General features: G+C 32.8%; 2 protein-coding genes, 1 long non-coding RNA gene and 1 pseudogene across 3 annotated transcripts; 1 reads left to right on the top strand and 3 right to left on the bottom strand.

Annotated features, from left to right (window-relative positions):
* The first annotated feature begins 10,773 nt into the window (after positions 1 to 10,773).
* Positions 10,774 to 11,919, top strand: LOC108846908 (F-box protein At4g00893-like; annotated as a pseudogene).
* A 42-nt stretch (positions 11,920 to 11,961) lies between these two features.
* Positions 11,962 to 14,126, bottom strand: LOC108846624 (uncharacterized). The gene is made up of 6 exons (XR_001948682.2): positions 13,963 to 14,126; positions 13,686 to 13,876; positions 13,469 to 13,569; positions 13,264 to 13,388; positions 13,060 to 13,177; positions 11,962 to 12,365 (listed from the first exon to the last, which is right to left on the bottom strand). It is a non-coding gene; the product is annotated as an uncharacterized LOC108846624 (long non-coding RNA).
* A 3,297-nt stretch (positions 14,127 to 17,423) lies between these two features.
* LOC108845924 (flavonoid 3'-monooxygenase CYP75B137) lies at positions 17,424 to 19,236 on the bottom strand. Its single transcript, XM_018619124.2, has 2 exons — positions 18,217 to 19,236; positions 17,424 to 18,118 (listed from the first exon to the last, which is right to left on the bottom strand). Exons 1-2 carry the CDS (start codon positions 19,141 to 19,143, stop codon positions 17,495 to 17,497), a joined length of 1,551 nt encoding a protein of 516 aa, XP_018474626.1. The 5' UTR covers positions 19,144 to 19,236; the 3' UTR covers positions 17,424 to 17,494.
* Positions 19,237 to 24,928: 5,692 nt separating this feature from the next.
* LOC108846228 (auxin-responsive protein SAUR36) lies at positions 24,929 to 25,642 on the bottom strand. Its single transcript, XM_018619451.2, has one exon. The coding sequence runs from the start codon at positions 25,561 to 25,563 to the stop codon at positions 25,066 to 25,068; it is 498 nt and encodes a 165-aa protein (XP_018474953.1). The 5' UTR covers positions 25,564 to 25,642; the 3' UTR covers positions 24,929 to 25,065.
* Between the last annotated feature and the right edge of the window lie 241 nt (positions 25,643 to 25,883).

The raw sequence follows: 25,883 nt of genomic DNA, 5'->3' as shown, positions 1-25,883 counted from the left end.
ACTTGCTGACAAAAACATAATTTATTATTGAATATTTAAAAAAAAAATAAGAAATAATAAAACGAAATAAACGAGTTTTTGAGGAAAAACCATGGGACACCCATGAAAAGTTATAAGTACATACTTTAATTTTATATTAATAAAAACTAAGTTATTATAAGAATTAATATTTCACCCTAAAAAATTCAAATGAATATCTCTACTGTTGAATTTTTTAAAACCACTAGAGGGGATATATTTTGTATTGTTTTAATTGAACTTTTAGTCTCCGTATTAAAAACAAAAAGTACTTTGTGAACAAAAAATAAATAGGTAGTCCCAAATTTGGAAATATTTTTTGTTTTGTTTTGATAACCAAATTTGGAAAACTTTTGAAGCCACAAAAACCATATCTTCTTAGACCGAGACATAAAACATGAAAAGAGAGTTTGTGGTGTAAGAATGATTGCTAGACGATTTGCAAGATCTTAAGGAACTAAAAAACAATAGTGAAAAAAAAATATTTTGTCTTTTTCAAAAAAATAAAAATTTTGTATACATCGTGAAATACTATTTATTATCCTACATGTACAAATACTTTTTAGCATTTATTAGATTTATCCTTATTTTTTTTAGGGGTGAACGTTTGGATACCCTTTCGGGTTTGGATCGGGTATCTTAGAGTTTTTTGGTATTTTGGCATGAAGAAATAAAACCCGTTCGGGTATTTTTGTACTTCGGATCAGATTCAGATATTTAGTTCGGATTCGATTATTTCGGGTCGGGTTTGGATATTTAGATTGTGAAGGAAAAAATTAAAATTTTCATTTTTTATTTTTTTTTTGTATTAGAAGTATAGATTCACTTCACTATTTTTTTATTTTAATATATTAAATGATTAATAGATTTGAAGATAACATTTCAAAAATAAATAGATATTAATTTGACTATTGTTTTTAAATTTTGGATGTAACTTTTGTTAATATATGAAACAAAAAACTTGACATGCATTTTAAGTGAATATCAAATTATTTTTTCCCGTAATTATATGTATACTATATGATCTTAATATACTCATTTATTAGATTTATCCTCATTTATTAGGGGTGGACGTTTGGATACCCGTTCAAGTTCGGATTGGGTATTTAGATTTTTAAAAAAAAATTTAGATTTTTAGGTATTTTGACATGGAGATATAAAACCTGTTCGGATACTTTTGTACTTCGGATCAGATTCAGATATTTAGTTCAGATTATATTATTTCGGGTCGTTTTGGATATTTAGATTTTGAAAGAATTTTTTTTTTATTTTTTTTCATTTTTGTATTTAAAAATATAGATTTCACTTCACTAACTTTTTACTTTTAATAGATTAAATGATTAATAGATTTGAAGATAACATTTCAAAAATAAATAGATATTAATAAAATAAATAGATATTAGTTTGACTATTGTTTTTAAAATTTGGATGTAACTTTTGTTAATACATGAAACAAAAAACTTGACATGCATTTTAAGTGAATATCAAATTATTTTGTTTTCCGTAGTAATTATATGTATATTATATGATCTTTAAATATGTGTAACATCAATCTAAATATTTCAAATAAAATGAAAGATGTAAACTAGAAATATAAGGGTAAGTATATATAATGTTTGGTTATATTTGGAGATCCATTCGGGTTCGGATATAATCCGTTTAGATCGGATATCTAATCTCTACTAAATCAATACCTCTTTGAGTATTTTGCTATTTCGATTCAGATTTCAGTTTGAATTTTTCGAATCAGATTCAGATACGGATATCGGATAAAATGTACACCCCTGCAATTTTAGTGGTAGATGAAATCGAACTCAGATTCTCAAAATTCTTGCAGAATAATTGGATTCCCCTAAATACGAAGCATTCTAACAATTTTTTTCTTAAAATCGAAACCTTACTCTATCATTCAAATATGAAATGGTCTAGATTATAAGGTATCAATTGTACTAATATTAAAGTATATTAGGTCACTTATATATATATATATATATATAATTATATTTTAATAATTTTCCTTTGGTTTATGATCTGTCAAAAAAAATGAAGAGAAATATAAAAACTTATTGATGCATGTGAGGACCAGACCCCGATCACACTCTACTAATACCACTACTTTTCCTCGTAATTACACTTGATGCCACTGTCACTGACCTAATCTTACATAGAAAGTAAACCTAATCCAAGCATGTTCAGGAGAAAATTTATCGTAATCAGAAGCACAACTTTTCTTGTGTAACTCAAAATTGTAGAATAGTTACATTTGTGATTAAAATACTCTTATTTAATGCGTTTCAGTTAGACAATCTCTATGTGAATAATCTTTTTACATAGATTATGTATTCCACCTAAATAAAGAAAAAAATGGAAGTTTCTATATTTCAGTTATTATTTTTCCTAAATCTTTTTTTTTCGAATGAATGTTAAATTTTTATTCATCAAAAAAACCTTTTTACATCAAATGTAGACATTTTTAAACTTCCTTTCTATTCTTCAAAACATTCAAATAAGAAAAATTATAAGAACTCAAGTTCTAGTTTGAAACCAGAACCGGAGACTCCCTTCCATTCCTTTTCGCCTTCGCAAACTCAATGAACTAAGCTTATTCTTCACCTCCTTATCAACAAGCTTCTTCAGAATCGGAATAGGTTTCAGCTTCTCCCCATGTCTTATACCATTTCTCTCTCTCCAGATCAAATAGACAGCCACTTGAACAGAGTATCTAATGCAAAAAGCACTTATCTTCCCCAAAGAGCTTCCTGACATCAACTCCACAATTCCACACCATGATGTTAAATACGAATCTCGAAGAATCCCATAAGTTAAATGACTCAAAATCTGGGAAGAGTAAGAACATTCAAAGAATAAATGATCTCTAGACTCCATTGCATTCTTTCACAGCACACAAGTCATGTCTACACTTGGATTCCATGCCGATACTCTATCCATAGTAGACATTCTATTCAAGACAGCCAACCAGGTGATGAAGCCATACTTCGGCGTACCCATAGAGAACCAGATGCCTTTTGCCCAAGAGCATATATCAGAGTTGTCTCGCAAGAGTAGCCACATTTCATTAGTTGAGAATTTATCTTCAAACCCTCTTCTTCCTCTCCAAAGATTCTTATCCTCCAAATTACTACTCAGCTTTCTTTTAACCATATCCATCTCAGCTTCAATATTGTTTAGCAACTCATCTCTGTGCTTTCTCCTTCTTCTAAATCTCGTAATAGCTTCCTCTAAAGTTGCTTCTTTCCTTATACCCATAGCTACTACTCCTCGATCTCCCAATCTATCAAACAAAGTGCCTTTCTCAGACCATTGATCATACCAAAATGAGATGCTTCTTCCATTACCCACTTCCTTCTTAAAAAACCTTTTAGCTATCTCTCTCAGCTTCAGAATCCTTCTCCACATCCAAGACCCGACTTGAGTGGAATCTTTAACTTCCCAGAAACTTCTTTTCTTAAGCAAGTAAGCTTTGATCCATTTACCCCACAGAGACAACCCAAGTAACACCCTCCAAATAAGCTTCAAACCATAAACCTTGTTTACTTCTTTTAGACTTCGAATACCAAGACCTCCGTCTTCTTTTGGTTTACAAATGCTTCTCCATGCTACCTTAGCACCTGTAGACTTTAACGCTGGACCAGACCACAGGAAGGAGGCACAGAGTTGCTCTATCTCCTTCATACATTTACTAGGCAAACGAAATACTGCGGCCCAGAAGTTAACTATGCTTATTAGCACTGATTTAATCAACTGCAAACGGCCAGCATAAGATAGAAACCTACTCTTCCAAGTGTTGATTCTACTTCTTACTTTTTCCACTAATGGAAGATAGTCGGTTTTGCACATGCCTTTTGTCATCAAAGGAAGCCCCAAATAGCGTACAGGAAGCCTCCCTTCCGCAAATGGAAAGTTCCTGAGAATTCTGCCTTTTTCCTCCTCACCAACACCTGCCATATACACAGTCGACTTCTCTATGCTTATGTTAAGGCCCGACCACTTAGCAAAGTCCTCAAAAACTGACAAAGCTCCTTCAACCGACACTTTTTTACCTTCAGCAAAACAGAGATGTGTGAGAGATAGCGCCTGACATCCGGGATGGAATTTAAATCTCTTCTCCTTCACTGCTTTATCTATCTTGAGAGATAAGATATTCATACAAAGTACAAAAAGGTAAGGGGAAAGGGAGCAACCCTGTCTTAATCCTCTTGCACTTTGAAAATATCCTGCTAATTCTCCATTTATCTGCACTGAGAACGATGGTGTAGAGATGCATAACTGAATCCATCGGATAAACTTAGCAGGAACCCCCATCGCCTCTAAACTCTGTAATACAAACGACCACTGAACCGAGTCAAACACCTTTGAGATGTCAATCTTCATTACACATCTAGGAGAACCAGCTTCTTTGTGATAATCTTTTACTAACTCCGAGGCCAGTAAAACATTCTCCAGCAGCAACCTCTCTTTTATGAATGCAGACAGACTCTCTGTAATAACTCTCGGAAGCAGTAACTTAAGCCTGTTTGCAAGAAGCTTTGACACCACCTTGTAGAGAACATTGCAGCAAGCAATGGGCCTGTAGTCTCGCATCTCCATCGAGTCTGTCTTCTTGGGGATCAGAGCCAAGATAGTAGAGTTAACTCCCTTTGGCAGAAAACCAAATCTGAAAACCGATTGGATGGCAACTGTGAAATCATGCGCAAGAACAGGCCAAGCGATCTTGAAAAATTCACATGGGAAACCATCGGGTCCAGGAGATTTGTTTGATGGCATAGCAAACAGAACCTTCCTGATCTCCTCCTCTGTAACTTCTGCTTCTAACATACTGCAATCTTCAACAGAGCATCGGAAATCCACCAACTCTTGCAACTCCTCAACTGTAGTACCTTCATAGTTATCAGTGTTTTTGTTGAGAAAATCAGAGAAAAATCTTTCTGCTTCCACCTTAATATCTTCTTGACTTGTAACAATTCTCTCATCCTGACATCTTATCTCACGAATGGTGTTCTGCGCTTGCCTAGCTCTCACCGCATTATGAAATGTCTTATTGTTTTTATCTCCAAACTCCAACCAGTGAAGCTTGGCTTTCTGCTTCAGATAACCCGCCTCCAAGTTTGCAACATGTAACCACCTATCGTAAGCTTCTGCTTCCTCATGAATAGAGACATCACTCGGGTTAGTTAACGTTACCTTCTGCTTCTCACACAAAGTTTCATGAGCTTCCTTTGCTTTTTTGTGAGGTTTCCTAGTTTCTCCTTACCAAGCTCTCTGATCAAAGGCTTCAGATTTTTCAGCTTCTTCGAAAATCTGTACATTGCAGACGTCGAATGAAATAATCTCTGCGTTGTATCCCAATACTCTTTAACCATGGGGAGAAACTCTGGAAGATTCCCAATCACATTTACAAATTTAAACGGTCTTCCCAATCAATATTTTTCCTAAATCTACCATAAATGTACAGTAAATCTCGCACCATATCTTTTCTTCCACGTTTTTCTCTCCTACAATATTTCTCTCTTTTGTTTTCCTTTTCTCTTTCTTCTTCATCCATCTCACCATCTCTCTATCCACACAAACATGGTTCTTATCTATGTTAAATTGGGTGTATGGATATCTCGTTGTAGTGAGCAGTGGAGTTTTGTGGTTGACAAGGAAATGAGTGGTCAATGGTAATATTTGGGACTGGAACCGCGCCATAGAGATCAATGATTTTTTGTCTGCAAAACATAATTTATTTTCCTGTGTCAATTTCATGAAAAAAAAAAAACAGTTCTCAATCTTTGCTATCCCTTATGTGTAACTTTTGTGACAAATTAATATTGTTATTTCTTCACACGTTTACCAAAACATTAATGAAATTACATTATTGATTTAACTTCATCGGTTTAGTTAAGTTAACAACAAGAGGAATATGTTTCTGGCACTTGAAATAAACACAAATATACAACTGTTATTCACTTCGGAAAAATGGTACATTGTTAAAACGAAGCATATAAGATCTTGGGAGCTTGAAATGTTCCACTTGTCTCTCCTTCAAGCATCAAAGCTGTACACAACTTAACCTCATGAAAAAATAGAGTGAAAGGAAAATAATCTGAGCAACCTGCATAGTGCATACATTACAAGTTAAAATATAAATAGAGAGAGTCTTTATAGAGTCTAGAAAGAAGATTACATTTGCTAAAATTTTGGAGCACAGACTAGATGTCCTTAAGGATAATCTGATGTCCCTGTCTTTTTATCGACTACATGCATGCCTTAATCAATGGTGATGACTAATCGAACCCTAGAACTAATTATAATTGAAAAGATATACAATCAACTCTTATAAATTAGGGTTTTAAGAATCCAGAGTCTGAAATACATACCGTGTGTAAGAAATCGTAGGATTTTGATGCAATTGATACAAAATACATAACTGAGCCCGACCAGAGAAGGTGAAGAACAAATATGAAAAAGAAGAAAGAGAGAGAAGAAGAAACATATAATATGAGATAGAGAAAAATAAATATAAAATAGAGACGATGGATTTTAACAGTGTGTAGAAGAAGAAATTGCCATGGAATAGATGAGTAAGCTTTCGTCTGAGAAGTGGAGAAGATGAGAGAAAGAAGTTAAGATTTAAGGTTAATCGTGTTTTGCCGTTTTCTATTTTACCTTCTTTTTTTACTTAAAAATTATATTAACAAAACAATTAACGATTATTATATTTTTAAATTAAGTTAAATTTTGTTAATCTAAGGGCATAATCGTATTAACATTAACTAAAATTATAATGTGACAGAAATCTTAGACAAAGTATTAGTGGGACAAACCCAAGTTGAGAGTGTCTTATTTTTTTCAATTTTCTTTAAATTTAAATAAAAGATAAAATTATCCTAAATAACTAATATAATAATGACAAGAAACTCAAGGGAAGATACTATCCACTAAAAGCACTTCCGATGGAGGTTTCTATCCATTGAAATTCTAAACATGCATATATATGTATGTATATGTTGTACAGGGATGGACCCAGAAATTTACTTAGACTGTGGCACACCCACATTTTCCGTAAAATCATGGACTCCACAATTACACACACAATATATATATATATATATATTTAGAACTTCAATGGGTAGAACCCCATTGAAAATGTTGTAAAGATACTCTTAGAACATCTTCAATGGTGTATTTTACAAAAGCTGTTGCATATAAATATAATAAAAAAAAAGTATGAGAGAGATGAAAAGATTGACTAGAACATGTTCTCCTACTATAAATTTTTTTGTAAAATCAAGAGCACTAATTTCCATGTATCACTTATTTAAGGAAAAAATGGAAAAAGGGATACCCTCAACTTTTGTTTGTCTTTTTAGGACTGTTGATATTTTTGGCCACTTTGGATATGTTTTATCCTTCTGTAATGCAAAAATAATAAACTAAATTTTAAAATATGAAAAATATTGGAAACATAAGTGACTAATTATATTTTTAATTTTCTTGAAAATAGTAAAATCATATTTTATTAGATGTCCTAGTTGGGGATAGAATCATCATTCTGGTCATATACTTAATCTACAAATTGAATACTTAGTATTATACACTGATCTATTCCATAAATTAACGCAAACAAAACTTTATTGCATATACTATATTAGCTAGAATTTGTTAAGTTATATTCTAGTAAGATGTTGTTAGTCTACATGTAGCTTGATTACAACTTATAGGCATAACTTTATGTTTTACCTTTTCTTGTTTATGTGTCATAACATATTCTGTCTTTTAACTTATCTTAAGCTTAGGAAAAAATATGTTTCTCACCCACTTTACTGTGTTCTGCACAACGTATGATACATACTATAGCTAAATCCGAAAATATTGAAACTTCCATATTTCGCTTGATATATTTCATAAATCTACACTAAATCTACCCCGAATCTCTTACAGTATCTTCTCTCCCACTTTTTTTCTCCTCTCACCTTCTTTTTACCCCTTTTAATATTAAATCAATTACATAATTTATAATTATAATTCATATTAGTTGGTTAATTTTCAGGGTATTATGGTATTTTCAGGAATTGAAATTCTATTTTCCTAAAAAATCTGATAGAAGTTATATTGAGACAAATCTAAGTTGAGATTTTTTGACTAATTTTTCCTTAATTTAATGGTTAATCTATTTCAATTTTAATAACATAAATAAATTATAGTAAGACATTAATATAGTGCAGAAGAGAGCTTATCGAGTATGTTCTTAACGCTGTGGATGCCCTTAGGGTCTCAGTTTGGAGAAAAAGGGATTTCATTTAAATCAGATATTATTTAACTCGGCTTTATGATATTGTGTTTAGGGTATCCTTTTTAAGGGCATTTCTGTTTCATACTTTGTTTAAGGCATACATTCATTTATGATATCACATTTTGAAGGGGTTAACATTCATTTAAATAACTACTTATTTAAATATGTGCAGTAAAAACAGTGCATAGATTTTGCAGTCACATAAAACTATAAGCACGCAGTTGCAACCTCGTAAATATACAAAATACAACTCTGGTATTCTTCTTTAGTAATAGCTGTCCATACACGCATGAGAAGTGTGTTTAAGGATTGTGCTGAGGTGAAATGTATATGTGTTTATTGTAAGATCTTTCACATTATCTCGGTATGTTTTGAGTGGATAGGTTTGATGATATTCTTCCCACAGATCCCACATGACAAGAATAGCAATAATAGCATTCTTGTTACTTTTCTACACCAACAAGACAAAAGAATGGATACTATAAACATATATGAAAGATCTTTTGTAAAAGGTATGAAAGAAGGAACAATAAAGGTTTTGAGAAACCTCAAAAGGTGTTGAAAAACCTTGTTCATGCACAAGGAAACAAAAATAAAAAAAAATCAGCATAAGAGTAAGAATAGAACCTCAATGCAGTTGACTGAATTTAAAGCGTTAAGCCATTAAGAGAAGGAAGTTCAACAAAAAAAACCTCACGTCGGCAACACACTCCCGTATCATTCATAGATATATTAATAGTATTAGAATTCTTAATCTTCTGCATGGTCTTGACAAAATCAAGCTGCTGCAATTAAATACTAGTACTCGGATTCGATGGAGGTCTACGTGGTCTCGACGCATCCGCTAATCCAGATTTGAGCATTCTGTTGGTCGGATTAATCTCTATACCTCTCTTAGTAGAATGACCACAATTATACACCATGCAGTGTTCTGCATGTGCTGCCATCTTCTATGAGTGGCAAAGGACTCAAAACAGATGAATCCAGATGTATCCCAAGATCAATGCATTCTCTTGTTCAATCTAGTCGACTGGTGGCCAGCAGATACCACATGTAGTACCATAAAAAAATAGTTCTCTTTCACAGATCTCTTTGTACATAAATGCAGTCACACTCTCTTGGTATTTGAGTAATTATGTCCACATTCAAGAGTCAAGAGTCATGATCTCAGTCTAGAAGGATCATTTTATAGTAAAATATCACCTTTTCCAATTGACCCATAAAATGTGCAAGTTGATAGGATTTTCTAGACAGCTAATCATATTTGCCTAAGTGATGGATATCATCCGAGATAAGTTTTTCTCATCACACACATGTTTCCAAATACTTTTGGCTTTTTGAATTAAAATCTGGTTCAAACCAAATTAACAGCACAAAGCTTATCGTTTTTATGCATGCTTTCAATTTGGATATTATGGTGTTTTCCTTGACATATTCTTCCACCTGTATCAGACATATTTCTTTCCTTAAAGAGATATTTTTGGTTGACCAAAAAAGAAGATATTTTAACTTTAAAGAAATACCATATTCTTTTGTTTGACTAGCATACATTTTCAGATATTTAATTAATTTCTCTAATATTTTCTGTTATATATAGCTTTACTTATCATAAAACATTTTTAACTTTTGGACTTAAATCAAAATGACAGATAAGAGAAGAAAGTCTATCTTGTGAGTTCTCTCTCTCTCTCTCTCTCTCTCTCTCTCTCTCTCTCTCTCTCTCTCTCTCTCTCTCTCTCTCTCTCTCTCTCTCTCTCTCTCTCTCTCTCTCTCTCTCTCTCTCTCTCTCTCTCTCTCTCTCTCAATAAACATAGGTAAAAGAAAATTAAAAACATAATCTAAGGTTTCTTTGACGTTATTAGTATATCATTATCTTCTAATGAAACTCATAATAATCTCACATAATTTACATGATTTACGGATTTAATTAGATTTTTGTTTCTTTGGTTGTTCAATTAACTATATGATTTATAAGTCTAGTTCACAACTCTGCAAATGTACATGATCTATGGGTATCCTAAGATTCATGGATTTTGTGATCTATCTACGATCTTATCTCTTAAGTGGATTTCGTGACCCATGAATGATGTACAGATTTTGATCTTTCGGTTTGAAACAATTTGTGGCTTTTAAAACGTAAAAATGATCTCCATATTAGATTATGATGATAGTAATTTTTTTCTCATCTATTAATTGCAGTTTGAAACTTTGAATGTGAATTATAACAATTCTGAAAAAGAAGCAGACATAGGCGAATCAAGATATGTAGGTGTTATAAGACATGTATGTCTTAGTGATATTTTTTTATGTCAGTCATTTATCTGGTTTTCCTGAAACATATATTGCATTCAATGGATTTTGTGGTCAATCTTTACCTTAAAAATTATAACTTTCCAGTATGAAACATTTAGGTCTCTCTCTCTCTATCTCTTTTATATTGACAACGACTCTCTTAGACTATGACTTCCAGTTTGAGACATTTTTTTAATATAATGATAATTCTTGCATGTTTTAATTTTTTGATCTAACTATCTAGGTCCAACATAGATGTCAACAACAACAACAATAGGCCTGAGAGAGAGAAAAATTTCAGTTTGGCTGATTTTCCGTCATGCCTCTTGGGAGTAATAATGTCACTTCTTTCGTTAAAAGATCAAATTTGTGCATCTACCGTCTGCAAGGCATGGCGTGAAGCCGTAAAATCTGTTACGGTTGTTCATAAGTATCAATGGTTTATCTCCATTCCTACATGGGGAAACTCTATTGATCTTTTGGATCCATTGCAGGGGATGAAGTACACAATGAATCTTCCTGAGAAAGGTGTAACTGATGTTTCATACTCAAAAGACGGCTGGTTGCTTATGCGCAGATCATGTTTTATGCAATTCTTCTTCTTCAACCCCTACTCTCGGGAACACATAAGCTTGCCAGACAATGAATTGCCATATCAGGCGATTGGTTTCTCTTCTGCCCCTACATCGGGAAATTGTACTTTGGTCATGTTAGACCCTATTTCAGAATATATTGTGGCTATCAGCACTTGCTATCCTGGAGCAACTGAGTGGACAACTACAAAGTTCAGTTTCTCTCTTCCTTTTGACCCCGACAATATCCATAGCAACCTTGTCTATGCTAATGATCGCTTCTACTGCTTCACTTTGGGAGGTGTTTTGTTTGAATTTGATCCAGCTTCTCGCACATTGAATCTTCAAGCATGGGATGATGTCAGATTCCCAGAAATTCATAACAATCAATGGCCGTATCTGCCAAAGGAACTTTACTTGATGGAGCAGAAAGGAGAGCTAATTCTCATGTATACATATGGACGTGAGAAACCAGTGGTGTATAAGTTAGTCTCTTCAAAATGGGAAGAGATGCGTAGTACCCTAGACGGCTTGACAATCTTTGCAAGTCTCTGCTGCTCGGAGACCAGAATGAATGTTTCAGGGATGAAGAACAGTGTGTACTTCCCAAACTATGCCTTACGTAACAACAAGCAATGTGTATCCTACTCATATGATGATGCCAGGTACTATCCGGGTCAGCCGAAAAGACTATGGTCAGTTGATAGTCTTTGGATCGACCCACCACCATTTCTAAGGTAATTTGAGTTCACTTCGAGGGTTTGTTTATATTTTTATATCAATACTATTAATTCAGGATCCTTTTTTAGATTTGCCCTCACTTTTACCTGGCATATTACTTTTTATGCCATTATTGATTTGCCTAATTTTTTAAAATTCAGTAAGGGCAAACGTGACAATCAAAAAAAGGACCAACTTAACTACCTCTACATACTAATCTGACTAACTATCTAACTATCCAACGATTTGGAAAAGAAAAACTATATCTAATATTCTATCATTTATAAAAATATAACTATCCTATAAAAACGTCACCATCTTCAGTTCTCTCCATAATTCAGCAAAAACTACCCTTCCAAAACATAAACCTGAACCAAAAAAATATCAATATAACTATCCCATAAAAACGTCACCATCTTCAGTTCATCTCCATAATTCAGCAAAAGCTCCCATTCCAAAACATAAACCTGAACCAAAAAAATATCAATATAGCAATTAGCATATTTTAAAAATTAAATTCAAACCCCATAACGTAATGAAACAAATCCCTAAATACTAAATGTATCAAAAACTTAGACTCTAAACGTACAAACTTATATTTCAAGAAAATAAAATTAGTAACCACACTAAAACATAGATTAATATTAACTGCATGAAATCTTTAAACCAATAAAACTATTTTCCAAACAACCTCCCTTCCTATAATCAAGTGCCCACACTCACGACCCCTCAAAAATAGTAATCAGAAAACAAAACATATCCAAATATATTTCATAACTTCTCTCAAATCAAAACCCACTTCCGATAATCATGTACCCATATTCACAAACCAGCAGAAAATCGGAAAGCGTTTCCCACTTAAAACAGATTTTGTAACTGGCTACAACTTAAAAAGATATACAAGATCACGTATATGTTCAAATGAAAAAATTCAAATTAAGAAAAAACAATATTTTCTTTATAAACTAAACCTAAAATCGTTAATCCTATTGGCATATTCCACTAAAGATACTTTTTCGACTAGATTTTGAAATCTTATTTTGAACCTGCCAATTATAATTCTTTTCTATAAATACTACCATTACAGCAAAGACAGTATCATCACAACAACACCAATCTTTTTCATCCGTAAAAATGAAACCATCCCAGAAGGTATATTACCTTTCACAGTTGAAGCCTCGCACAAGCGACTGTTGTATTCAGGTCAAAACGATCCACACCTGGAAGCAAGTCAACGCATCAAAACATTGGCAGTTTGGTACGCCTTTGTCAGCTGAGCCTTGAAAAACCACCAACACACAAAGCATCAAACAGTGAGAGAATAGAACACAAAAGACATTTGAAGTAAGTTAAGATAAGACAAACCGGTAAGCCTTATCAGCAGCATTCTGCAAAGCTTGGATATACTTCTTATAGTAATGCTGATAAAAGCTTTGCATCTCACGGGCATCACTTTTCTTAACCCTCCCCATCATCGTTGGATCATGTTCCTGCAAACAAAAAAGAGCACATTTGTTTAAGTTCTTCCTACAAAGCATTGCTATTTATAGAAAAAAAAGGCTCAACTCACTCTTTCAAGACGCTGTATAGGAGCAGTCTTAAACTGCCGAACACCTCTCCCACTGGAAGTGGGATCCAGCCTGTGAGCTTTCTCGAATGCATAAAACCGACCTAAAGGGTAAAATAAAAAGAACCCAGATTAGCAGATGATAAACAAACAAAAATCACAAGAGATAGTGCCAAAATTGATTACAGAGATAAGCAACTCTAGGGTTGCTAGGTTCGACCTCATTAACAACACGGATAATAAGGGCAATCTCGACGAGCTTACAGAGATAAGCAAACACAACTTCACTGTCGAATGATTCTCCGAGGTTACCAGCGTCTGAGTTCCGTACGATCTGTCGCTGCTGTGGCTGGGACGGACCTTGGTCAGGACCTCCTCTGGTAGCCGATATAAGCTCCTAAAGAAAGGTTCCTGTAAAAAAAATCAGTAAGAGCTCTCTTTAAAAAAAATTACAAAACGAGATTTGCAGAAATCTTTAGTCAAAACGAATTGCTTACCGATTTTAGCTAGGATTGGATGTAAAAACGGTCATAGATCAACAGAAGCGTTTGGAAAATCAGCTCATAGATCGAAGAAGTTGAGTAAGAATTGAACTTCTTAGTTTCGAACAGAGAAGAAGAAGAATCGGCTTTGGACATATCGAAATGTGCTGTCGGTTCATTTTTTTATTTTGCTCAAGACACTAATGCATTGACTTTTCAGACCACAAAGTATTAAATGTTTTTTTAATCTTTCCGAACAAACTTATGGAAATGTTAATTATTTTTTTCACACATTCGAAACATATTGAGCCAATATATCAATACCCAAACTAAAGCCCATTAGTATTTTACAATTGAAACTAAACAAAACCCAATAAATCATGAGACTCATAAATCAACTGTATATCATTTAACTTTATATTCACTAACAAATTTTTATTATATGTATTTAAATACAATTACCAAATTAAGAGAAAGAAAATTGTAATCAAAATTTAAGAAACCAAGAGAGATATTATTTTTTCATTTTTAAATTACTTTATACTAAATATAAAATAATAAAAATAATCACATTATTAACAATGTTGACCAAACAAAACCGCAAAATGAAAAAAATTATGAAACCGGATCTACAAACCACTAAACAGTATATATTTATCTTCAAACTAAAGATCAATTCATCTGAAAACTAATATACATGTCTTAACATATTTGACATTAACTTAAAAATAAAGAAAATAAATTAAAATGAAAATATACCCGCCCTTCCAAAGGGCGGGTCAGTATCTAGTATGCATTAATCTCGCATCTGGCAAAACTTGTAACTTGAATTTCAAACTTTGAGATTGTGCTAAATTTATTATTATGGTTTAAACTTTCAGATAAATTTGCATGTGATTTATTTGACTTTATTTTTTTTAATGGAGATCTGCTAATAATATTGTCATCATCTAAATTCAAAGAAAATGAACACTACACAAATCTGAGATGTTTGTATTTCACAATCGTTAGGGTTTAGTGTAGCATTTTTCTAAGAAATAGTTGTGAATTAGGTACCACATAAGTTTTCTCCGAGGTCAACTTCTCATTTTAGAACTAAATCAGAATCAGAGTTTTTAGGAACCCGGATAAAAAATTCTTCCAAAAGACCTCTTAACTTAATTGACAATTCTCGCTTCCATTTTTGAAATATATTATTTCGTAAATAAACAGAAAAAATATTTTTTGTACTTTTTATTTTAAAAAGTTTGAAAACTAGTTTCATTATTTGAGTAATATTATTTCAAAAAATATTGAGCTTGTTTATCACTATTTTCCAGTATAGAGTTTAAAAAAAAACGTCTAAATAATTATACTATTCAAAGAATAATAATTATCACATGGACAATCTAACAGCCGGAAAATTTACCATCTTGTGAGAATTCACCTCTAATTGTACCACTCTTAACCGTCCTATTAAATCTATGTTCGATGGTACGAACTGCACGCTGAAGATCTCTTGTAACTATTTTCTTCACAATTCCCATAATTTACATTTCAAGTTTATTTGTTAGAGCTAACTAAAAATAAATGAATACCGTGAATTTTTGTCAATTCTGAATCAAATTTACCCTAAGAGAAACGGGAGTAGAGTGAAGCCCGCCTCCAACAATATATAGCTTCCTGATATGCTCAAATTTACCCTAAGAGAAACTCTACAATTTCAGAGGCCGGTTTCGGTACTTAGGGATCAAATTCATAAGGAATATGATCACACAATAAACTAATGGTTTCGATATCAAGCTAGGCAAGCAATAGAACACAAATAAAACAGTAAATATATCGGTTTTAAGACAGGAAATACGCTAGATCCAATGTGCAACTTAGAACTGCAATCAATAGAATGCTAAGGGGTTTTATCATGAACAATCCTGGAACTCAAATATGGTAAGTCTATCAGCTCGCTAGAAACTTTCAGATGCCTAAATTCTTGAAAACCAACTTTCGTTATAGATTCAATAATTCAGACAAGTATTAATTTCCAATTAAAGTAAACAGTCACACTGTCGTGTCTATCAACTATCCTAAGCTAAAGTTTCTAGTTAAGTACTCTAGAAAGATGCATAAATATCAATCATGTGAAGAATGTAATCAGATTACCCTGACAATTCTATCAATTAACAATTCTTCATAAATCTTAGAAAATTTCTGAATCTAACTTTGATTACTCAGACATGATCAATGACAACATAATCAAAGATTGAACAAATAACATAGATAGATTAAAGATATAAATACTAGGGTTCCAACTCAATCTTTGAATGAGCTGGGATCATCTTTTCTCCAAAACTCTCTAGAAATCTCTAGAAGCATAAAATAAAATGTATTCTAAACAATGGCTTAGAATAAAAATATATAAGTTAAAAACCAGATTGGAGATTTTTTAAATAAGAAAGACTTCTGAGCCAAACTGCAATATCTTGAAACTTCTTAAAATCGCAAGTCGGCTTTACTTGATTAGCACGGGTATCAACTGAAACCATCTCCAGATTTCGATTGACTTCAACATTTCAGCTTCACATCTATTGATACTCCAAATGGTTCCATAATCTCCAAAATGATCCAAAACGTACATGAATATGTAAAGACTTTAAAAAAATCCGAAACACATAATATTTACTCTAAAACCTGATTTATACCATTGTCAAAATCCATAAAATTCAAGTTATTTTAAATCCTCCACCTTATCTTTTGATTGCCCTCAACCAAAACCAAAGATTAACTAGTGGAAGAGGTTTGAAAACGTAGAGACTTACTTTTTCTTTAGAACACCACCATCACTTCTTATGATGTATCATATAATACCAACTTTAGATACTTCCATGTACTCGATCTCTGCTTAGAAACCTGACCATCAAGACAACAGTTCAATTGATACCATCTGACATACCGTTCTACTATCCTCATTTAAAAGATTAATGTGTAGGTTCATCTTGGGAATATCAATCACTTAATCTGGAGAATGCTAGTGATTTTTTCTATGTACAAAAAGTAAATGAAATAAGAAGAGATATGAATGTATATATGGGAGAGATGTATTCGTTTAACTTCTAACGATTGTGCGGAATTAGTTTCCGAGAATCTTGGCGACTACGTCTGACTCAAGAAACATGGAAATGGTTTCGTAACATTCCGAAAAAAGAAAATCATGCAAGGTCCGTTCAAGAACTTTTTATGAAGTAAAAATCTGTCTAAACCGCTCACAGAAAACCAGGTTCTCCCACCTCCACGCCGAGCCAGGCCGGTCAGAAACAGCACGCGTGAATAACAAGCAAAGAATGGAGACACACACACACATATATATATATATATATATATATATAATATTCTCTGCTTTTAGCCGATGTGGATGGAATCTTTTACAATCTCTTCTTTACAGTCAAAATGCTTGTCTAGGCCATTTCGTTTCACTTTCATATATTTATATCGAAGCCCCATTGACTTTAAATAATTGATCCAACACTAAAAACATACGTTCGAACCTTAATAAATACAACGATCTTAGCTTTTATAGATAAAGATTAGAATCGGACAACCTCGGAACTGGCAAGGCAACAAGAGTTTTTTTGAGCTTCAAGACAATACCAAACTTCTCTTCCAAATCCAACACATGGCCTTCGGGAATCTTCCAATTGAATGAATGTAACAGCGTCGCAAGAGTGTACAAAACCATCCTCTCGGCGAGTGCTACACCAGCACAAATCCTACGGCCAGATCCAAAAGGAAGAAAGCAATAATCAGTTCCAGTGAAATCACAAGACTTATTATCAAGAAACCTCTCGGGACGAAACTCATTCGGATTTTCCCACACGTTTGGATCTCTCTGAATAGACCAAACATTGATGAAGACCTTAGTGTCCTTAGGGACGGTGTAACCACCCACCACAGCAGTTTCAGCTGGACGGTGAGGAACTAACAAAGGAACTGTCGGGTGAAGCCTAAGTGTTTCTTTCATAACGGCCAGTATGTAAGGAAGTCTACTGATGTCTGATTCTTCAACAATGTTTTCTTTTCCAACAACTTCGTCTAGCTCTTGTTGCGCTCTTTTCATCAACTCTGGGTTTTTTATGAGCTCGGCCATCGCAAACTCTATCGTGCTCGTTGATGTATCAGTACCACCAACGACCATATCCTTCACACATACAAGTATATATATATTAAACACATGAATCAAAATTACTCTCGTGAACTGTTAAGAAACATATATATGAAACTGAAATAATTAATTACCGTGAGTACGGCTTTGACATGGTTAAACGTGATGGGAACCTCCGAGTCGACTTCTTGGTCCCTTAACTTCATCAACTGTTGCAAAAAGTCTTTGCACTCACCATCATCCTTACTTCCTAGCTTTGGCATCTTCTCAATAGCTCCATCAAATATGGCATCGAGCTCTTGGGCACACACACGCATCCGCTTCACAAGCCCTTGAAGATCGAATCTTGCTAGCCAAGGAAAGAAATCTGAAACATTAGGCAAACTCAAAAGCCTAATTATCTCAGAACACACTCCTTTAAACTCTGTTCCAACACTTTCCATATCCTCAGCTTTCACTGATCCTCCCCATACCATATTCATGGTTAGATTCATCATCGTCAAGAACATCTGATCTCCAACGTTCACCGCCGACTCTTCTTGACTTTTGTCGTACAGATATCTCGTTCTTTTTCGGATCTCTTTGCGCCGTAGCCCGTATAAAGAATCCAACGTCTTGCGGTTAAGAAGTTTGAGAACGCAAACTTTTCTAAGCATTCTCCACTCCGCACCGTATGGTAAAAAGACGAGGTCTAGACCACCATAGGTAATGGCTCGAGCCGTGAGAGGGACGTCACGGTTTGAGAAATTGATGTCTTGTTCTTTCAAGATCTCTCGAGCTAGCGAAGGAGTGTTGACCACGACGGTTAGTTTCGAGCCAAGGTGGAGTTTGAAGATGGGACCGTATTCTTGAGCGAGGTCTCTGAAGTAGGTGTGAAGGTCTGGTTTAAGAAACGGGAGGTTTCCGACGATAGGTAGCCCTCGTGGTCCAGGGGGCAGAGGTGGTTGCGGCGAGCGTTTGAGAAGTAACCAAAGAACCGTAATGATAGCAGTGAGAACGAGAACTGCGTAGGGAGGAACTTTCATTGTGTTGTCGGTGAAGAGGTTTGAGATCGGGGACATGTTCTACAGCTGATTGAGGTTGGCAAATGTTGTTATAGAGTTTCCTACACAGTTATATTCCACCTTCACTATATAACAAAATAACTGGGGAACCCAATTTCTTTCTTTTCCATTTCTGTGGACAAAACCATTTTGAGTGGAGATGATATGACTAAGACACACACACAAACTGAAGAAAATGACAAGACTATGTTTCTGATGGACCATAGATTTTACCACTTTTCACCATGGTTTATAAGTGTTTTTAACTACTATTTATATTATTATAGAGTCTATTTAGCATACTAATAGATTCAGGAGTGATTGGGAAGAAAGTGATGTTTTTGAAACATTTTGGAGATAATCGGAGAAGACACCGAGCTGACCGTCAGGTCGATATGAAGACATTATAATCGATCGATGTACATCCTGTACCATCGATCAATATCGAGAGCGCAGACGTCCGTATTGGTTCCAGCCTACTTATCGCCAAGACTTCACTAAATTACAAGATTACTCCTGACGAGTTTTAACATAATTATATATACTTTGCCAAAGTGTTAGAAGCAACGAAAGCTTTCTTGTATTCTTATTTTTCACAGCAAATGTTTTTTTAAGATTTATAGAATTGGAAAGAAGATCTAGAGAGATTTGTGACTCGAACTCCATTATTGTCTATATATTTATTTATGCAGTTTTATTTACTTCATCTTGTTGTTATGAATTGCTTAGCTATGTCTGAGTAGTTCTTCTGTTAGATTTAGGATTCAAATATGTTATAAATGATTAGTTCCAAACTATAGATTGCTAAGTTATGATATTCATGATAGAATTCTCATTAATGCTTATATTCTGGATTAGTTAACAATCATGATCTAAAGGAATTGTAGGGATAAGTGATAACATATAACTCACTCTGAAACCATGCTTATCAAGCTAGAAACGCTAGAGTGAGGCGAAAGCTGATCTAGGCAGCCTAGTGAGCATATTCAACCCGCACGTAAAGCTTGACAAAAGCGCGTCGATCGATTCCTGTAGAATAATCGATCGACGGTGCGAAAGGTGTATAGATCGATATTCCTCTAAAATTATCGATCGACAATTTCTAGCGACCCAACCTACTGTTGTGAAACCACTACATCTGTCAACAGACAAGCTTAGAAAGCAAACGCTTAATGTCTTATTATTAAGTGTTGAGCTCTATAATATCATGCATACAACTGATAGGCATCTATAAGACTATAATCCTGATTACTTGAATAGAAACCCTAATTTTAGCTAATTTGTCTAGTTTTTTAAACCACATTCTAAATCACTTGAGCAACTACCTTACTTGCACTTGCTATTTACTTTTAATCATAATCAACGTAGCTTAATTAACCTGACAATATTTATTTGGTTTCCTAGCTCCTTGTGGATTCAATCTTTAAATACTACATCTGAACGTCTTAAGAGAACATAAATCACTTTTTAGAATAATTTGAGTGGTATCAGTTTCGGTAAAAAAGTAAAAGAAATTTGTTTCCCTATTATATATATATATATATATATATATAATATATATATATTTAAATAAATGATAATAAACCTTAACTCTTCTATTTTATAAATTTTAGTTTTGCAGCTATCGTTATTTTTTATTTAATAAAAATATTGCTTTATAAATATTTGTTAAAATATAATTCTCAAATCATAAAAATACAAATACCTCTGCACATATGGTCCCAAATTTGGAAAAATTTTGAAACAATAAAAACGTTTATTTTGGATCCATTCAGGACAAGTAAGTTTGTGTACTAGTGTTGGAGAAGTTTTACAAAAACATTATCAATACAATTAAAAAAGCAAACATTTTTCAGACATCTCCTTGGTTTTTTAAACTATTTAAAAGAGTGCCATTATCATTTAATTTTAATTAATAAGTTATAGAAATTAATTATAACAACCAAATAAATAACTGATATATAAAAATAAATTGCAGACCCCACCTTATTTACAATCGAAAATATATGGTAAGTTATAATATGTTAATTTTTTGTGTATTTACTATCCACCTCAGAATATATCAATTATTCTCAATATGTAATCCTAATTAAATGAATAATTGAGTACAAATTTCTATAAGTATAATAATATTACTATAATAGTATACTTATTTGATATAATATTTACCAAACATTTAAAATAAATTTAATTTATTATTATGTTCTTAGTAATAGTATTTTCCAAATTAAAAAAATAAAATCAACACCGAATTAATATTTATAAATATCTAAACAATTCCTATATCTTGGGGACATAAAAACTAAAACCAAATTAAAACCAAAATAAAAACCAAATGGATATCCAAATAAACAAAATAAAATTTATATATTTTTAAAATGATAAAATTTAATTTTAAAATAATAAAATACTCTAAAACTACTATCTATAAACTGAACTACACAGAAAAAATGATTTCCCTACTATTTTTATTCAAAAATTTTGAAATTACTTTTAATTTCTTCTAGAATAGAATCACCTGAATATTTTTTTAGCGAAAGTATCTATTATATGATATAATATTTACCAAACATTTAAAATAAATTTAGTTTATTATTATGTTCTTAGTAATAGTATTTTCCAAAAAAAAAAAAAACAACACTGGATTAATATTTATAATATCTAAACAAGACCTATATCTTGGGACAGAAAAACTACAACCAAATCAAAACCAAACTAAAAACCAAATGGATATCCAAATATTCAAAATACAGTCTATATATTTTTAAAATATTTATTATATTTAATTTTAAAATGATAAAATATTCTAAAATACTATCTATAAACTGAACTACAAAAAAACGGATTTCCCTACTATTTCTATTCAAAATATTTGAAATTATTTTTAATTTTATGCTAAAATAGAATCACCCGAATATTTTTTATCCAAAGTATCTAAATTTATCCGATTTATCCATTGTTTTTATCTGAAAATTCAAAAACATCATTTTACCCTAATTACTCTAAGTTATCCAAAAAAAAAAGAACCGGGCCATAGTCGAATTGAACTCGAAATTTTAATGGTTTTTCAAACCAAACCGGAAACCAAATTAACCAAACCAAAATCAAATACAAATTCATATATAACCGAACAATTCTTATATTTCTACCCAGATGAATTTTCATACTATTTTTTATCCAAAATATTTAAAATTATTTTAATTTTCTGCTAGAATAAAATCACTCGATTACTCTTTAGCTAAAATATCTATATTTATCTGAATTATCCGTTATTTTTCCAAAAATTCGATCATTTTTACCCCAATTACTCTAAATTATCTAAAAACAAGAACCGGACCATAGTCGAATTAAACTCAAAAATTTAACGGGTTCTTAGCATTGTTATTCGAATCAAACCGAAAACTAAGTTAACCAAACCAAAATCAAATCCAAATTCATAAATAACCGAATGATTCTTATATTTCTTGAATCGAGAAATGGAAATCAAACTGGAATGAATCTGAAAACAAAAAAAAAATATAAATTAGAACCAAACCGAAAACCAAATGCGTACAAACATATTAGTGAGCACTAATATGTCAACAAAAATAATCCCGCGCTTTCTAAGCGCGGGTAAAAATCTAGTTTTCTTTATTATTCAATCATATATTATTGTTAAAGTATTTAAAAAGTACCAATGTTTTCCAAATTCTTAATGCTTTAATTTTAAACTTATATTTTGGAAGACAGTTTATGTAAGACATCAAAAAGTAAAATAATTTGATATTATTAACTTATTCTATTTAATAATTTCAAATTAATTTATATAAAAATAAAAAAATATTACAAATAAATTCTTTTATATACGTATGGCGCAGAACTACTCGTCCTTTGGAAACGCTGCACAACTACTCGTCCATTGGCCTCGAAACCAAATGTTGGTACTTCTTCGGCCTGGGCATTCAAGTCGTCGAGTCGGATTCGGGTCGGGTTTTTTCGGATCCGGGTTTTTCAGGTCTAGGAGTTTGGGATTCGATAGGATAATTTCAAATTTTTGGTTCCGGGTCGGTTCGGATAGTACTGGGTCCGGATCGGATCGGATCTTAGATAGTTGGACCCATTCGGGTACCCAGAATTTATCGGTTTGGTTCTGGGTCGGGTTCAGATCGGGTTCGGTTCGGATTTGACCTAAAATACCTAAAAATACAAAAAAAATCTGAAAATATTATTATATCCGAAAATATTTGAATTTTATTTAAAATTCGTGTCTTTATTATATTAAAATGTGTATATATATTAAAATATACGAGATACAACAATAATTGGTTGTCTCCTAATGGTTGACAAATAACTCGTCTTCGACTTCCCCTCGATTCATTTTATTTAATTTACATTATTAATTCGGATATCCGTCGGGTTTCGGATTCGGGTCGGGTCCAAGACCCGCGGGTCCTCTACAACAAGATCCGATAGGATAATTCGATCGAGTCGGTTCATATCCGAACTGGATTTTTCGGATCGGTTTCAAATCGGGTTTTCGGGTCCGGATAAAATGTCCAGGCCTAGTACTTCTTCTGCAAAACTAATCGCATGTACGTGTTTACTTTTTACATCATTGTGAAAATTGACACTGGAGAAAAAAATTTCTCTATTGCAAAAAATATCTCTATTGCTAAAATTGCAAGTTGTCACATGAGTTGGAAACACTAGAACATAAGTTTAGATATAAGGATCCAGTCGATGGCGAAGCCACTTAGGAGACTTTGAGTACACATGCAACCACAATATTTTCAAAATATAACACTTGTTTTATTTAAAAAAAAAATTTTAACTACTCAATATAAGATTGAATGTTCAGATATGCATTCGGGTCGGAATACGTAATTTGAGTTTTCAGATTTTATGTGCACTTTTCTTGATCTCATTCTAATATTTTTACAAGTATGGTTGGAATCCGATAATAACACTTCAAATTCAGTTTTAATTTGCAATAGATCTTAAATAATCATATATCGTCTGGATCCGGTTATAATAATTCGGCTGATATATATCCAAAGTAAAAAATATAAAAGCAGAATATAAGGAAAAAATACTTACTTATATATATTTGGATACTAAACTACTTATTTTAGATATCATATCAAAATAATCATGTTATTGAATATGTGAAATACATATTTATGTTTTAAATATTTATATTGAATATTAATTTGGATATTCAGACTGGTTTTCGAATTTTTAGGTTTTTCAGATTTGTTGAGCATTTCATTTGGGTTAGTTAATAGTACATCATATTTAAATATGTTTTGTAATATCCTCAAATCCATTCTTGTATTTTACATTGTTGATCAAATACAAATTAGATTATTTTTGTTCGAATTTAGTTCGGGTTTTGGGTTCTGGATATATGTATTTTGACATTGCCATAAGAAAAGACGTACATGTGGTTTTTTCTATTCAAATCTAGAAAGGGTTCAGTTGAAACCATAAGAACAAAATAAATCCTAATATATCAATAAAAATCAGTCTCAATGGATCGTGTAGATTCGTTAGATATGAATAAATGGATATTACTCTAGTTTGTTCTTACATTATTTTTCATTTTTGAAGTTGTTCATTAAAATATGTTTTCTGATACATTGGTGTCAATTTTTGGATTAAAAAATCTATTAATAATAAACAACGTATGGTTATTAATAATAAGCATAGTTTAAAAATGGAGTAATTAATAAATTTCGTAAAGTTATGACGATGTATCAAATAGAGAGTGTTTGTCAAATTTTAGGTGTCACTCTTTTAAGTTAACAGAAGTAACAATTTTCTATAATAGTGTTAAAACATAATTCTTTTCAATTATGAATTGGCATACCGTGTTTATAATACAAGGAAAAAACAATATATTTACAAAACTCCTCTATTTTTTTTTTCTTTTCTTTTAGTTCAGACAAGAAAAATGTCAAATTAGAGAATCTTGTAAGTACTCTTCCTGCGACAGTGATCCCATGCGGCGATCCTCATCTGAACTTTCTCAAAATCAGAAACCCGACACGGAATCGTGATCTGACCCGGTTGATCAAACCCGTGAACCCGCTCCGCTTGCTCCAACAATTCTCCGAACAAAGGGTGATTAAAGTAGATCACCGGCACTACAACCCGCCGCGTGTCGCCGTCTGGTTCGCCCACGTGAACCACCAAATGCCCCTTCGGAACAACTTTCATCGACGGAGTATTTTTCGGATCCTTACCCAGTCGGATCTGACTCTGGCCCGAATTCTTCTTGCCACTACACAGTCTCTTGGCTCCACGGCTTAGAGACCGTGCTAATGAGCGGATCCCGGTGATCGGGTTGGTGATTGGGGTCGGGCATTGGCGTTTCATTGTTTGAGTTTTTTTGGATCGGATCCATCTAAAGATCTTGACGTATCTATGTCCTATCTTGAAACCTCTGACTCTCTTCATGCTTTGTCGGAGATCGAATTTCAAGAAATGGGTTTGCTCTCTCTGTGTTTGTGTTTAGTACAGATAAATAAAGACTGTTTTTGTGTATGGGAAGGAAGTAACCTCTTTAAATAGGGCTTTGAGCTGTGACAGTTGGATAGTAATATGTGTTGTACGTGTGTTTTTACATGTGCACATATTGATGGATAGTTTTCCAAATTCAACTATTTTTCGTTAAACTAAATTCGATGTTTTAAATAAGTTTTGTTAGTTTTAATTGTAGATGTACTCCCCCCCCCCCCCCCCCCCCCCCCAGGGAGAACATGTTTTTTTTTTTTGAA

Source organism: Raphanus sativus, chromosome 3 (genome assembly GCF_000801105.2).
Source record: "Raphanus sativus cultivar WK10039 chromosome 3, ASM80110v3, whole genome shotgun sequence".
NCBI classification, from domain to species: domain Eukaryota; kingdom Viridiplantae; phylum Streptophyta; class Magnoliopsida; order Brassicales; family Brassicaceae; genus Raphanus; species Raphanus sativus.
This window is presented reverse-complemented; position numbering and strand designations above follow the sequence as displayed.